General features: G+C 44.8%; 4 protein-coding genes across 6 annotated transcripts; all 4 read right to left on the bottom strand.

The window, feature by feature from the left end:
- Window positions 1-762: 762 nt before the first annotated feature.
- Mettl14 (methyltransferase like 14) lies at window positions 763-3,968 on the bottom strand. 3 transcript variants are annotated; one of them, XM_025300271.1, is made up of 6 exons: window positions 3,875-3,968; window positions 3,122-3,259; window positions 2,830-3,006; window positions 2,442-2,759; window positions 1,896-2,299; window positions 763-1,274 (listed from the first exon to the last, which is right to left on the bottom strand). In XM_025300271.1, the coding sequence occupies exons 2-6, from the start codon at window positions 3,176-3,178 to the stop codon at window positions 1,037-1,039; spliced, it is 1,194 nt and encodes a 397-aa protein (XP_025156056.1). In that variant the 5' UTR covers window positions 3,179-3,259; window positions 3,875-3,968; the 3' UTR covers window positions 763-1,036. The 3 variants fall into 3 exon arrangements, with proteins under 3 accessions (XP_025156056.1, XP_025156055.1, XP_019695918.1); XM_025300270.1 differs by lacking the exon at window positions 3,875-3,968 and adding an exon at window positions 3,559-3,866; XM_019840359.2 differs by lacking the exon at window positions 3,875-3,968 and having other exon boundaries at window positions 3,122-3,529.
- A 625-nt stretch (window positions 3,969-4,593) lies between these two features.
- Window positions 4,594-6,135, bottom strand: LOC105181782 (uncharacterized). Its single transcript, XM_025300261.1, has one exon. The coding sequence runs from the start codon at window positions 5,892-5,894 to the stop codon at window positions 5,583-5,585; it is 312 nt and encodes a 103-aa protein (XP_025156046.1). The 5' UTR covers window positions 5,895-6,135; the 3' UTR covers window positions 4,594-5,582.
- Window positions 6,136-6,351: 216 nt separating this feature from the next.
- On the bottom strand, window positions 6,352-12,578 carry LOC112588058 (sperm flagellar protein 2). Its single transcript, XM_025300274.1, has 6 exons — window positions 11,610-12,578; window positions 10,347-11,358; window positions 9,650-9,944; window positions 8,775-9,570; window positions 7,775-8,565; window positions 6,352-7,223 (listed from the first exon to the last, which is right to left on the bottom strand). The coding sequence occupies exons 1-6, from the start codon at window positions 12,561-12,563 to the stop codon at window positions 6,404-6,406; spliced, it is 4,668 nt and encodes a 1,555-aa protein (XP_025156059.1). The 5' UTR covers window positions 12,564-12,578; the 3' UTR covers window positions 6,352-6,403.
- On the bottom strand, window positions 12,567-13,087 carry LOC112588914 (uncharacterized). The gene has a single exon (XM_025300273.1). The coding sequence runs from the start codon at window positions 12,889-12,891 to the stop codon at window positions 12,574-12,576; it is 318 nt and encodes a 105-aa protein (XP_025156058.1). The 5' UTR covers window positions 12,892-13,087; the 3' UTR covers window positions 12,567-12,573.
- Window positions 13,088-13,799: the final 712 nt, after the last annotated feature.

Below are 13,799 nucleotides of genomic sequence, written 5' to 3'. Positions count from 1 at the left end.
CTCGGTGATATTCCTGAACGACTGACGAGATGTGCGCCTTCTCTCTTTTTTTTACTCTCGCCCAACTGAGGGATTTTTTTTTTTTATGGACCGTGCGCCCCCCTCTCCCCTTCGCGTGAAACTCCGCGATGCGTTACCCACGACAAGAAACCGCGAAAAAGATGTTCCTTTTATTTTTTTACGTATATGCACGCGCACGCACGTGCGTGTCTCGCGCGTTTGTTCTTATAGTGCGAAATGATTCGCGGTAGTTCGTATTGTCGGTCAAAATTCGCCGGCTCAATCCTAACGCGACTTTTATCCGATTAGCACTCCTCCTCTCCCCGCCTTTAAAACTGCGACTTCAGGTCCAGTCCGATTCGATCGTGTTGACGGTTCGTTAGAGAGAAGAGAAAAAAAATAGAGGCAATACTATTACTACTATCCGCAAAATGTTAAGTTACATGTAATGCGTAAATGACAAGTGCGTTCTTTACACACAATGTACCTTGCAATAACAATAAGTTTGATATTAAAACGACATGCTATCCTCATGTTTTTTTTGTTTCACCCTTCCGTCTCACGTCAACGTTCACCCACGCTTCCTTGTTGAAATTCTCGATACATGTTTTGCCGTGTTTTTATCATGTCTTTTTTTTTTAAGCTTTGAGGCTTTTGTGTTTCACACACTCAGCTCTTGAATGACAACGAGACGATGACAATTTTTGATCAATAGAGGATATCAAAGTCTCATCTTTAAATCTAAATAGATATAATAGGTAGAAATATGTGACTTGATTTTGTGATTAGTTTTAAGCAGATTTGACGTTGTATTTAGCCCCCTTTATGACGTTGGAACTTCGTTTTGGAAACTTTGATTTCGAGTTTTTCGAAGAGACTAATCGAGTATTCGGGATATCCTATAAAGAGAAGAGAAAACCAGCGCGTCACGAACATGTACTCCGTGAATTTTTCTTATATTTACGTTGACATCTTATACATAGTAATGGTAATAATAACGTGTTCGAAAATTCGAACACATAGTATTTGATATTATTTATCTCCCTCTGCCTCTGCCCCGATTGAAACCTCCTCTACCACGACCGGATACTTTTCCCTTCGGTGGCGGCGATTTCGGCCGAAGCGCTTCTATTCTCTCGGTGCAGCCGGTGGTGATTTGCCCATTGGTGAAATAACTCTGATACAGGTCCGCATTGAAGTTGGTGTTGGTCAGTTCCGGGCCAACAGTGAGCCAACCCGGCCTGATAGTGCTATCGCGACCGAAAAGATGCAGCCTGAAACAACAAAGCAACAAACATGTATGAAATCATATGGATAAAAGAAAGAGAGAGAGATATATTCGGAATTATCTTGTCATATTTTGGAATGCGTTACAAGACACGTGATATCTTGTATACACAAACATTCTATATCGCAATCTGTTTACAACAAATGAAATTCCATCAGAGTATATTTTTATTATCATTTATTTTAGCGTTGTCAGCATGAATCGGACAGCCAGATCTGTCTAGTAAATAATCTTCAGCACTTAAAAGATATTTAATACTTAATTAAAAAATAATTAAAAATTACTTAAAAAAGATTTAAAAACTCTTAAAAGATGATTATTCAAAAATATCTTAAAATAATTGACGCAGAAGATGAAATCTTAAATAACTATAAAAATTGCAGTTCTTGGCCAGATTATATCCATCTATTATCTGTTGCTAGTTTTTATACCAACCGATTCCGCATATCTTTTATTTCCCTAAGGAATTATATCAAGTATTCACACATCTGGACGGATAACGGATATTAACATCACAGATTTATCCTACACGTTTTTATAGAATAACGTTACTCAATTTAATATAGCCAAGATAATTCCGAATCATTTTCTCCGTACATCTTCGTACCGTCTTCGACCAAGACAAAAATGTTCGATTATATGGAAAATCTCCACGGGCTTCTCTATAGAGCCGTAGTCGGGCTCCTCAGATATGATGAGATCGATGTCAACGTTCGCGTGGATGAAATCCCCGTCGGTGGAACGTCGTACTGTACCCTTGATGCCCATTAGACAGTGTTCCTTTGTCCTCTGCAACACTGCCTTACTATCCAAGTTCTTGCTGTGGCCTGGATTATTAATATTCGTACGGATCCAGCAGATATCCTCGCAACGACGGAAGCCCCACTTGCGCAAGCAGAACCGGCCCATGTCCAGACCGTCGCTACTACCGCACCAAAGGAACACGAAGCTCCGGTTGGCCGCTACTTCACCGATATCCAGCTCCATTATCTGCGCACAAACGTACCAAAACTAATCGCTACATGCGAATAGAGGATGTAAAACTATATTTTCCACCCTCCTCCCCTTTTTCTTCTTTCATTTCTTTGGATATAGTATGACCACTAAAAAAAGAAAAAGATAAAAGAATGAAATAAAAAAAAAACAGACTAACTTGGTCCCAATTCCAGAGCTGCACATTGGTCGCGCCGCATGTTCTTTGATATTCTTCCAGAGGTGGCTCTATAAGAATGACATCAAATTTACAATTGAGCTCTTTCAAGTTATACGACAGCAGGTCTGTTTTTAGATACATTGGTGGCGTCGCGGTCTCCGCGATTAGATCATCCTTCAGCTTGATTAATTCGCGCAACTTGGGATACTCCTCGAATCTGTCGGCCAAGCCCACATCCCTGATAAAATTCTGTGGTCGTTGGCCAGTATCAATGAAATGTTGACAATAGTCATTGTGTGGATTCGATGACTGGGTTCCCTGGAAACACACAAGACAATGTTACAGCGATTGATAACGTGATGTACAACCTCTCAACATACATACATACTTTCAAAAACGTTGAGGAGTCTTTGTATACAATCTCGTCTGTCAGTGCTGCATCGTCTTTCAAATCTTTGACCGCATTGTCAGACTTGTCATTGAACTGTTTTCCTCTCTTCCTCTGAGACTCCTCCACATCCGTTCCCAAAATCTGCCTGAGCTCGTCTACGCTAGAAACCCCCAGCTGCAAAAACAAAAGCGCAAACGTATCAAGAGTCCCGCCAGAAATATGCTTTTAACTTAACCTAAAAATGCAACAGCTACAATTTCCTTTTCTCCAGAGTATAAATTTTGCTCACCGTTTGAGCCAGGAGTTTCTTGCGTTTCTGAGAACGCTCACGAAGAGTTTGCAGCATAGCTTACATTCCCATTCACGATTTATCGTTGATGTAAACACACCAGCCGGTTTCTGTTTCAGTTCGTCTCGCAACACGAGCCTGGGCAAGTTGCAGGATAAAGTTGAGAGACGATGGACACACTGAACACACTCATATTATCTTCAAGAAACTGATTTCGATGTAACTGCGAATATCACTCGCTCATTGTGGTTTTGTGTTGAATAAAACGCTATACGCAATATATCTCCCCGATTATGGATGGAGAGGTTAAAGTTACTACATTTTTATCGACTGTGATATGTAAACGACGAGCGACGTAAAGACCAGCGACGTTATGGGAATTCTATCAGGTAGTTCTCGATAAGAATAAAATACAAAATTAATTCGTGTTATATTACCATTCAGATATTTATACAGGACGAATTTATCAGCGTGAGAAATCCTGTTCAAGGTTTAGATTCTGTATAAGCTTTTCACCTTTATACCTATCGAGCAGAATGGCGGTAGAAAGGTACAGTTACATAAATGAGGATTTTACATGGAAAACACGTATAGACGTAGGCAAAGTTTTCTTTTTATTTTTTAACATCAAGTTGGACAAATGTACGGACAGAGATTCTAGATTTACAGAAAAATCGGTTTAATTATGAGGTTACTTGCTGAGATTCGAATAGACTTGCGCCATCGAGCGGTAACAAGTAAAAACTCGTTTACCAGAAGGAGGAAATCTTTGCAGCGGCGATGAAAATGATTAAAAACGAAGAGAAACCTGAGAACGGTCATGGCAGCGATTTTCTTGTAACATTATATATATTTTTAAGTCTTATAACAGAGAGAAGAAGAAGAGAGGTCACGGGCCGCTTTTAGCCGAGCCCAGTGTGAGGCGCCCTCTGTACAACCGTGCACATGAACTACGATGCCAATGTCCACGACTTTTTTCCGATTTCCTCCACCACGCACGTACGCAACTTTTTTCTCACTTTAAAAAAATGAGGTGATAAAAACTCGACACAAATCAGACGTCTCTTTTGTTTCTTCAGTAATGTAACTCAATGGATAATCAGCCGCATTATCTCATTGCAATTTACTTGAGAAAGAAAATTAAAGAGGCAGCCTCACCCTTTTAAATGGTATAACTATAATTGTCTAACATTTTTCATTTATGTCTAGTGACTAGATAAATTTCATCAAAAACATTTTAGCACTTTTGACGAATTTTGATTTATATTTATGTAATATAGCGAAAACTAATTAAATTATATATATTCTATTAAACTACTTCATTATTATAACTTTTGTCGAAGTTCCAGCATGTTAAATTTTCTTTGATTTATGAAACGAGCATATCAGGTCGCAAAAAAGTTAAACGCATATAATATTTCAAATGAATTATTAATATATAATTTTAATATCATATTTACATACTTCTCGAGTATTATATTTTCGTCATTACACTCGTCTCTCAAGACGCGTTGTATCTATTTTCTAAAATATCGCAGAGCAAAACTGACATATTTTTCGAGACAAATTTGCTCGAGGCGGAGAGCAATTCGAGGATAAAACTGTGGTTTATCAAACGATGCGCTAAAACCACATCTTCCTCGTCATTCAACTCCTCGTCCTTCAATTCGTCGTACACGCGTGTTATTGTTTCACGAAGGCTTAGAGAGGTGTGAAAGAGATCCGCTTGCGACGCGTGCCACGGTAAACAAGCGGCTAAGACAGTCTGAAAATGAAGGCGTTCTGATGAAACGCTATTTCCACATACGATGACTTACTGTTGGCAAATTGAAAAGGAAATCAAATTATACTAAACTATGTTGCTGTTCACCGTTTCGAATAACAGAGAGGTTCAACTCTTTCTAATTAAGATTTCGCCTCTAGTTTAAAATAAAAATTAATTCTTCAAGTTTGAAATGGCGTTAAAAATCAATTTTCCCAACTCAAACTCCAAATTGGTTTCTCCAATACACGAGTTCCTCTTTCTTCACAATTAGTACGTATTGAATAGTTTTTGCCAAAATCAGTTTTTCCAACTGAGAAGGTCTGCGAGGGAGTGGCGAAGTGGGGACGGACGAATTTACCAAGCAAACATCTCGCGGCAGCCAATAGATTATTCTCTCGTCGATCTCATACTCGTCGGGCACTGATGTCTGCTCCATCTCGAAATGGTAATCCTGCTCATCGCTGATCACCGACACATCTTCTACGACCAGATACTCGGCTGCCACTTCCATCGGCAAAAGAGACGCGGGATCTATGTCGCTATTTCCATTCAGCTGCTGGATCATCACTCGACGTTTCCTGAACAGCTCTTGTTCACGGGAATACCTTTGCTCAAGTATAGCCGCACCCTTTTCCGCTCTGCTTATTAAGGAGTTCACAATATCTCGCGCTACCTGGAATACCGATTCGCGCGACATTATCGAAAACGCGCGACCGACCGATGGAAGCGCAAACTCGCGCAAGTTCGCAAGTATCTCGGCACGAGCTTCTTCGGAGTTTCATCGTTTACCTCGATGGCTTCCTTTCGCAGATGCGTCAGGCTCAGGTGTCTGGCACGGCGCTTCGCCAGCTCTTGGACATACTTCTCGCCTTCCGCCGGATCGGTACAAATCTTGTTACCCGTAGCGAGAGTGAAGGCTTTCCCGAGGCCTTCGCGAGGATCCTCGTCCTTGCAGAACGCCAACAGCATGGCGGTGTAATTGACTGTGTTTCGATCGACCGAGAACATGTGGCCGAGAAGCTCCTTCGCCAATATCAACCTCAGTATATCGCTGTCGGAACGGCGATCGGGGAAAAATCACATTACGTCGAATTACGCCGAAAAGATCGTCGTGTAAATAAATAATCTTTGAAGAGTATTTGATCCGGTGGAAAATTAGCTCGAAGCAACTGAGTCGCGAGAAATCAGTCGAATGGAAAATTTAAGTCTCTACTGTAAACGTAATTTAACAATTTCGGTAAATGTTGGATTGCTACGAAAGATTTGTCATTTTTTATTAAATTCTTGTAAGAAATTTGGAAGTTTAAAAGGAAAATAGGAAGTCCTCCCGCTAGACGTCTAAAATATGTCGAATCGTTGATATTTATTTTATTCGTAAAAATAATTATAATCTTTCGAAATTGAATAATTTCGTTTTTTATTTTATTTGTGATGAACACGACAAATCTTTTAGCATCAACCTAATATTGTCCAATCGTTATCGTTCGACTTAAAGTCTCGGAAGGACCTGCTCTCGTTTAATTTTCCAGGACGCGTTTTCGGATCGATATCAATGAGCTTTTCGCGTACCCGGAGCTATTCTCGCTCGTCTCTATCAAGTCGTTTCTCAAACCCAAGTCGATAACGGTACGCGCACCCAACCGCGCCGCTTCACATAACATCGTGTCCATAATCTCCCTGTAATCGTTACAGTCATCCTTCTCGTCCAGGAGAGCCTCAGGATCTCCGTACAGATACTCGTGGAAGATGTCGGCCGACGTCCCGACATTCTCGAGGAACCACAGCAGCGTCAACCGGTAGCGATCGCGAGGGATCACCTCCCGCAGTGCGGGATCCTGTCGTCTAAAGGCCGCTTGCGCCCTCAGGATGTCTTGATGCGACGGAACAGGCAAATCCATCGCGTACACGATGAACTCTCGCCACTCGATGTGCTCGCAGCCGCCGAACAATCGTTCGACCAGGGTCTCGATGTCAGGAGTTCGCAATTGTCGCCAGCCGCACGGTACGGCGGCCGGATAACAGTCCTCTTCGCCGCAGGACACCAGATCCTGCAGGATGTAGACCAAGCCGCGCTTGCTGATTACCCCGTGCGGTGCGACTCGTCGGAAGATGTCTAGTAATCGCGCGAGTTGGATCACTCGAAATCGCAAGGGCGATGAAGACTCTTGTACGGGAACGGCAAGTCGCTCGGTGTCGTCGGGGAACATCAGGACGTTCGACCTCACGACGAATCGATCACCCTCGAGCAACATCTCCTGCTGAATCGGCTTGGCCTCCTCGATGGCGCAGCAGAAGACGTTCGCCATGTCGTCGACGCTCTCGATCTCGCGTTTGTATCTGTTATAAATTATTTTTCTCCTTTACTATTATATACCGTATGTGTGTGACGTATACAGTATACCGTATATATACGTGTACGGCATAACGTATACAGGATTCTCTAGATTTGTCGGAGAGTGAAATCTTACTCGAAAAGAGAGCGAAAATTCACTCAAAGCGGTGGTAAAAATACTACCACTTGGGGTCGGAAGAGTGAATGTTTCATGCAAGCTTAAAGTGAACTCCGTGCGAGTAAATATTTCAATCTATCAGAGTGGATTTGTTCCTACGACGGTGAATGCATTCACGGATTCACGCTTCAATTGCGAAGGAGACCATTTATAATTCAGCGAGAATGTTACAAATAAAGATATCGACGATTCGGTCGGAAAATATCGCGAATGAAAATATTTAATAATTCAGAGTGGAGAATTTATATTCTTTACGAGTGAAAACCCGCTTGAAATCGAGTAACTGCAGTAACGTCGCTCCGCTTTTCGAGAGAAATTCTACTCCGAGAAATTTAGAGACCGTGTCTTTTTCCGCGTTGTTAATGTTTGAACATCGACCTCTCGTCGATGTAATCGTGCAAATGGTGGAAGGTCCGCCTCATGGTATCCAGAAGGAAAGCCACGTCCGACCGAGCGGCCGCGTCTAAAACGTCCAATCGCCGACGGATACGATCGATCTCGAACTGAACGGCGTACCGCCACTCTTCAACCAAGTCGCGGCTTCTTCTCGCCAACTTGGTCAACGTTGAGTTAGGCGAAACACTCCCGATAGCTTTGTCCCTCGACTCGACATTCAAGACTGCAGCTTCTTCCTCTTTCTTCAACGTCTCCGTGATGATCGACGAGGTGGACTCGACCACACTTCGCACTTGTCGGATAGTGTCCTTGATGACGTCATACACGATATTCCGTTCGGGATCGAAAATCCTCGACACGTCGGTCAGCAAACCCTCGATGTCTATCTTGAAGTGCTCGATGTTTGCCGCGTGAGAGGAAGCTTTCGTCTGGATCGCTGTTTCCTTTTCCTCATCGTTGATCAGTCCGTCGCTCGCCCCCGAGTTTGGTGCTTCTCGAAGACCCAGCTTCAATTCCACGCGATCGAGGAAGATCTTGGAGAACCGCGACTCCTCCAGAGGTTTCTGCAACATCGACGTGTAATAGTCTTGGAGGAGCTGCACGGTGTCGATGAATCTGTCGATCTCCGTCTGCAGGATTTCGATGTACACGTTGACGAGGACTACGGTTTCCAGCGGGATCCACTGGTTACGCAGGATGCGCTTCCTCTCTTCCTCGGCTATGTGTCGTCGGGTGTCGCAGAGATCCCACAGTTCCGCTCGAAAATCGACGACCTGCAGCCGAATATTTTTTTCAACAATTCTACGTTAATATGTTTATTTTATGATTATTTATTTATTAACAGAAAATACGATAAAATACGGTAAAAAAAGAAACAGAAAATAAGACAAAATAAAAAAATATATTAGAATTTCATGCTAAATTTATATCATATTTCACTGCGCTATTCTCTTTTTCGTAATTGCGAAATTTTCTCACTAACGCGACAGTGCAGCTCGCACTTGACGTCCGCGTCTTCCCTGAGGTCCTCGTCAAACTTATTGAAGGCGCGATGAAAATCTTGCAGCAAATCCTGCCGATTGTCGGGTCGGTCGATGAACTTCCTCAAGTTGCTCAGGACCGATTCTTTGTAAGGAATAACAGTCGACGTGTGGATTCTCTTCAAGGAGAGTATCTCCTTCAGGTTCTCCACGTAGCCCTCCTCCACGCTCTCCCAGAGCATGGCCAAGGTCTCCAACAAAAGCGGAGGCTGCGGAAAGTCCATCCACTGCCAGCCATCTTCCCCAGGTCTAGCAGGAGTTCTCGCGAGCTGCGCTCCCATTTCCGCTGGTAAATCGCGACTTACGGCTTCGCTATCTTTCTTTTCTTCACGTTGCGACTTCTCCCATTTCGATTTTGGTACCCAACGTTTTGTGATAGCTGCTTTTGGGTCAATGGGAGGTTTCTGCCGATCTCGCGGAATCTCTTCAAGGAGATCCAAGGACAATGCTTCCTCCAAGGTCCTCTCGGCCAACCGATCGCCCGTGATGAATTCGACCAGCTGTTTCATGGCTGAAAGGTCGAGGACGTTGTAGTAGAATCCGTACGCGATATTTCGATCAGCGTAGTATTCGTCCATCGAAGTGGCATCAGCGGGCAAGAGCATAGAAGAATCATCTTGACTGGCTAAAGTCTTCGGCTTCGGCAGAGCCTTGATATACAACGTCACGAACGTTGTCGAGGAATTGGGCAGATATTTTTCTTTGGGACATATTGAATTCGGCAATAATCTGGATTGCCTGTAAGAATCGTTAGATCCTTGAAGGTCCATATTATAGTCGAATGTAAGTAGTCTCGACACGAGGTAATCGAACGCACCCGCATATCGCAATTGTGTCGACTTCATCAGCCTCGAACAGCATTCTAGGTGACGGGGGATCGATATCCTCGACGTTGACATCCGCGAGATCGAAGACCTTATTACGATCGGGAGGCACCCGGTGTCCGGTCAACGCTTCCTCCAACATTGCCATCTGCTCGTACGTGTTGGGGTAATTTATTAATGCCCAGCCCTTGACGTCCCCAATTCCCTTGAGATATTCCATCAGTATCTTCGTGTTCAGCTCGTTAGGGATCGGCTGACCCAACGTGAGAAATTCATGAGTCCATTTACCTGGTGTCATATACAGTGATTACCGTCGGGTTTTTGCTAAATACGTATTCTGACAGAAAGTTTACCTTTAATTTGATAAAATATCATTGAAATCCTGATATCCTGGTGAGAAAATATATATAATTAAAAAAATATGAAAAATATATAACTGATTCTTGATCTAGTAAAATGTGAACAAAATATTGTGCACAAAATATTGTGAACAAAATATATGTGAACAAAGTATTATGTGAACAATATAATAAGTGCCGTAATGAAATACGAACGAAATAATCAAGCCGGATAATATCACGTATGATTTTCACAAAACAGACAGACTTCATCAGACAGAATCGGACGACTGAGGTTCGCAGCAGTGCAGCAGTTCAAGCATGAATCCCAGCGAATATCACACGAATATACCGATATATGCAGCGTCGCTTAAAGTCGGATGCAGATCGTCGTAGGGAATCTGCCGCGGAGTTTGCGTTTGCTTCTCCTCCGCCGCCTTCTGCCGTTGCGTCGTCATCGTATTCTTCATCGTAGCTCGCTCAGGCAACTTCATGCGACGGTTCTTCGTAGCATTCGTCCCCTTGCCCTTGGCCCGCGGCCTCCTGACGTCTCTCGCCTTTGCCGGGATGACATCGAGATCGATATATTCCACGTCCACCATTTCCTGCTTGTATCTCTCCAGACAACGATTGATTGCGTCCTCCATCCGCAGCAAGTGCACGTTGTACTTCTTCAGCAGTTCTCGCAGCTCCTCGAGCAACGTTGCATTCATTATGCCCAAGACAATGGCCGCGACCTCGACTCTCGGTGCCAAGCGAGTCGTGATTTCGGTGGGTTGTCTGTGCAGCATCCTCAACAAACGATGAACCACATAGCCCAGCACGAGCCGACCCAGTCTGAAGACCTCTTCGGCCTCGTCTTCGTCCTTCGCTTGTCCTTTCTCTTTCGTCGGCGCGAATTCGGCCCAGGGCGATGCCAGGTCTCGATAATTTTCAAAGTCCGCATCAGCCAGGACTCTCTGATGGTCCAACTTCAGTTGAAGAAGCTTCCGTTTGTCTTCAGCTTTCTTCCCTCTTCCACTTTCCGTGCGCCGCGCCTCTTCCTTCTCGTCCTCCGTAACTTCTCCATTCTTCATCCTCCTTATTGTCACTTTATCCTCCGCTTCTCTCTGGATGTCCACATTTTTCTCCTCCTCTTCCTCCCCATCCTCCACCGCGTCTTCGACGTCGAACAAGTCCAAGTACTCCGCGAACTCGAAGATCGGCTGATTCCTCAGGAACAACGTCTTGCAGTCGCTCCAGACGAAAGGAGGCACGTGGCTGTCATTGGCCTGGCGAAACTCGGCGATCTTCACCGCGATATCCGCGAGATCCTTCACGATTTCCAGACAGATCCCGCGGTACATCTCTCCGAACCTGCGTACCTTTTTTCATACAATCCGTTGTTTATTCTTTTATTTTTTATACGACATTTTGTTCAGTTTTTTAGAACACTAATAGACACTAATAGGTCCTGCACAACTTCAATTAATGTCTTTTTAAAAAGCCTAAAGTGGAAATATGCGCTTTTCTCTGTGCCCGCAAATTTTTCCTTTTATATTTTCTGCAAAACGTAATAATCATTTTTTTTATAATATTTTATGTCCAAATTTTTGCGTGACTTTACAAGTCACGCCTTAGCCCTTAGAGGGCTTGCCCTCGGACGGAAGTGACCACTTTTCACTTTCTGTTTCTCTTTCTCCCTCACCTTTTCCTCGCGAATCCTCCGATGCAGCTCACGCATCCTGCAGTATTCCATCCCGACGTCTTGCGCTTCCGCCGCCATTGTTTCCAGCTCGCGATGCTGCTGCAGCCGTTGCTCGTTCTCTAAGATTTTCAGTAGCATCGCGTCGACGATCCTGCGGTTCTCCACGACCTTGTTCCTCAGATCGCGCACTTCGCACAGCTTCCTCATGATCTGCTTCTCGTAGCGCGATTGGTCTAACACTCGCAGGCCAAGGGCTTCGTCGAACGATTTATCTTGCTGCCTCAGCAGCTTCTCCCAGGTGTCCGCCATCATCGTCGTCTGCGTCTTCAACTTCAAGTCCTGATATTTAAACACTCGCTCGCCGCGTTTCTTCAAGAACTCCACGTACTCTGCTGCGGCCGCGGAGTCCTCGGCGTAGGACACGTCGAAGAACTTCTTTTGAGGACAACACTCCACCAGCTGCTTCTTCGTCTTGCGAGCCGGGTGTTTGTGAGCAAACTCGTCTAGTCCCTCACTTTCTTTCTTCCACTCATCCACCACATCGTCCGGGATGAAGTACTCGACCGGCTCTACTATAGGATACTCGGCTTCGAACCGCCGTCGTTCATTTTTGCAGGCCTGCACGATGCTCCAGAATTTGTTCCGGTGCCATAAGATAGTGTCGGCGAATTCGATCAGCGGCTTCGACAGATGATGCTCGGCTGGTTGATAGGGAGGTGGTTCCTCGGACACCCTGGTGACGCCGAACCTGCTGGATGCGGGGGCCAATTTCTCTCGTTCTTTCTGCAGGGCGATGAAGTGCAGCCGATCTTTGCCCTCCAGGCTGAGGTAGACCCTGTAAAAGAGCTCGAGAGCCGCCGCGCCTTTACCCTGAAGTGTCATGAATCGGCCGTTATCGCCACGACGCGTCTTGAAAATGTGTTTTTAGACACAGAAAGTTTACTTTAGAGATCGCCTCGATGCACTCGTCGCTCAACGTGACGTTGATGAGCTTCAGCCAGATCCTCAAGGTCCTCAGATTCACCCTGGATAACGCCGGGTCGTATGTGCGCACGATCGTACTCAACTGGTTGCTACCGATAATGTCGTAGTTGTGCAGGATCTGCGCGAGCAAGGTGCCGTCTCTGGTGTAACGACCGAACATCTCCGGAGTGAGATCCATTATCACGCCCAGTCGCGCTCGCAGCCATGCTTTCAGCAGGTCGGCCATGACGACGAGAGATATCTAATGACGCTGAGAAATTTCGAGCCTGAGAGTCGCGAAATGCGCGTCCCCGATGTTTACAACATAATCGAGACATTGTGGCTCGACGATTGTCGCGTGAAGTTAGCGTAAGATGTGCTCGAAGACCGATCGTCCAACTTTCTCGTCTGCGAGATATTTTATTGTGCGCAAATACAGCTGCACATTACTTGTACATTTAGATTTACCGATCATCTTTATTTAATGAGACGACGATTTCAAGTCATTGGTACGTAGTTGACTCCTGCTCGGTAAAAGTATGACTCCGTGGTTCAAGAGATTTTCTTCTAGTGTCAGGAAATTTCATATTCAAATATGCGCAAATCTTGTTCCTTAATATATAGAATTTACTTAAAGAATTTATTCGCTGACAGAAAGACAGAAAGAATACGTAGAAGAGGTGTGTGCTTGATATTAAAAGTCATGTTGGAAAAATAAAAGTGACGCTTCGCGTTGATCCAGACCAAGATTTTTCATTGGTTCTTCATACGGATCATCTTCTGTCTCAACGCAAGTACGAAAATCAGTGCGTGTCACGTTTATGGAACAATTAATCCCAGAGGAACGATTTCACGCTCAGCGGAAGCGCGACAACCACCCGTGCAACGGTCTTTGTCTCGAGTTGCTCTAGACGACGTCTGGAACCGGAGACATCGCGAAGTGTATATCGATCCACGTTCTCGATCGGCCCGGCGCTCTCGCTGTCGCCGTCGGGGTAGGTCACGTGCGGAGAATCAGCGGCCTTGCCCCCGCTCCGTAAGGTCGTTCTAACCACGCGTGCCGTGTCGTTGGCTCAGACGAAGAAACAAGACGGCAGCTATCACGCTCGCGCTGACGCCATCGCCGAGTCGCAATCCCGTCATCTTCACGCCGTA

The sequence above is a fragment of the Harpegnathos saltator genome, unplaced genomic scaffold, assembly GCF_003227715.2.
Source record: "Harpegnathos saltator strain DR-91 unplaced genomic scaffold, Hsal_v8.6 scaffold343, whole genome shotgun sequence".
Lineage (NCBI taxonomy): Eukaryota > Metazoa > Arthropoda > Insecta > Hymenoptera > Formicidae > Harpegnathos > Harpegnathos saltator.
The sequence above is the reverse complement of the archived record's forward strand: the minus strand, read 5'-3'. Positions and strand labels throughout refer to the sequence as shown.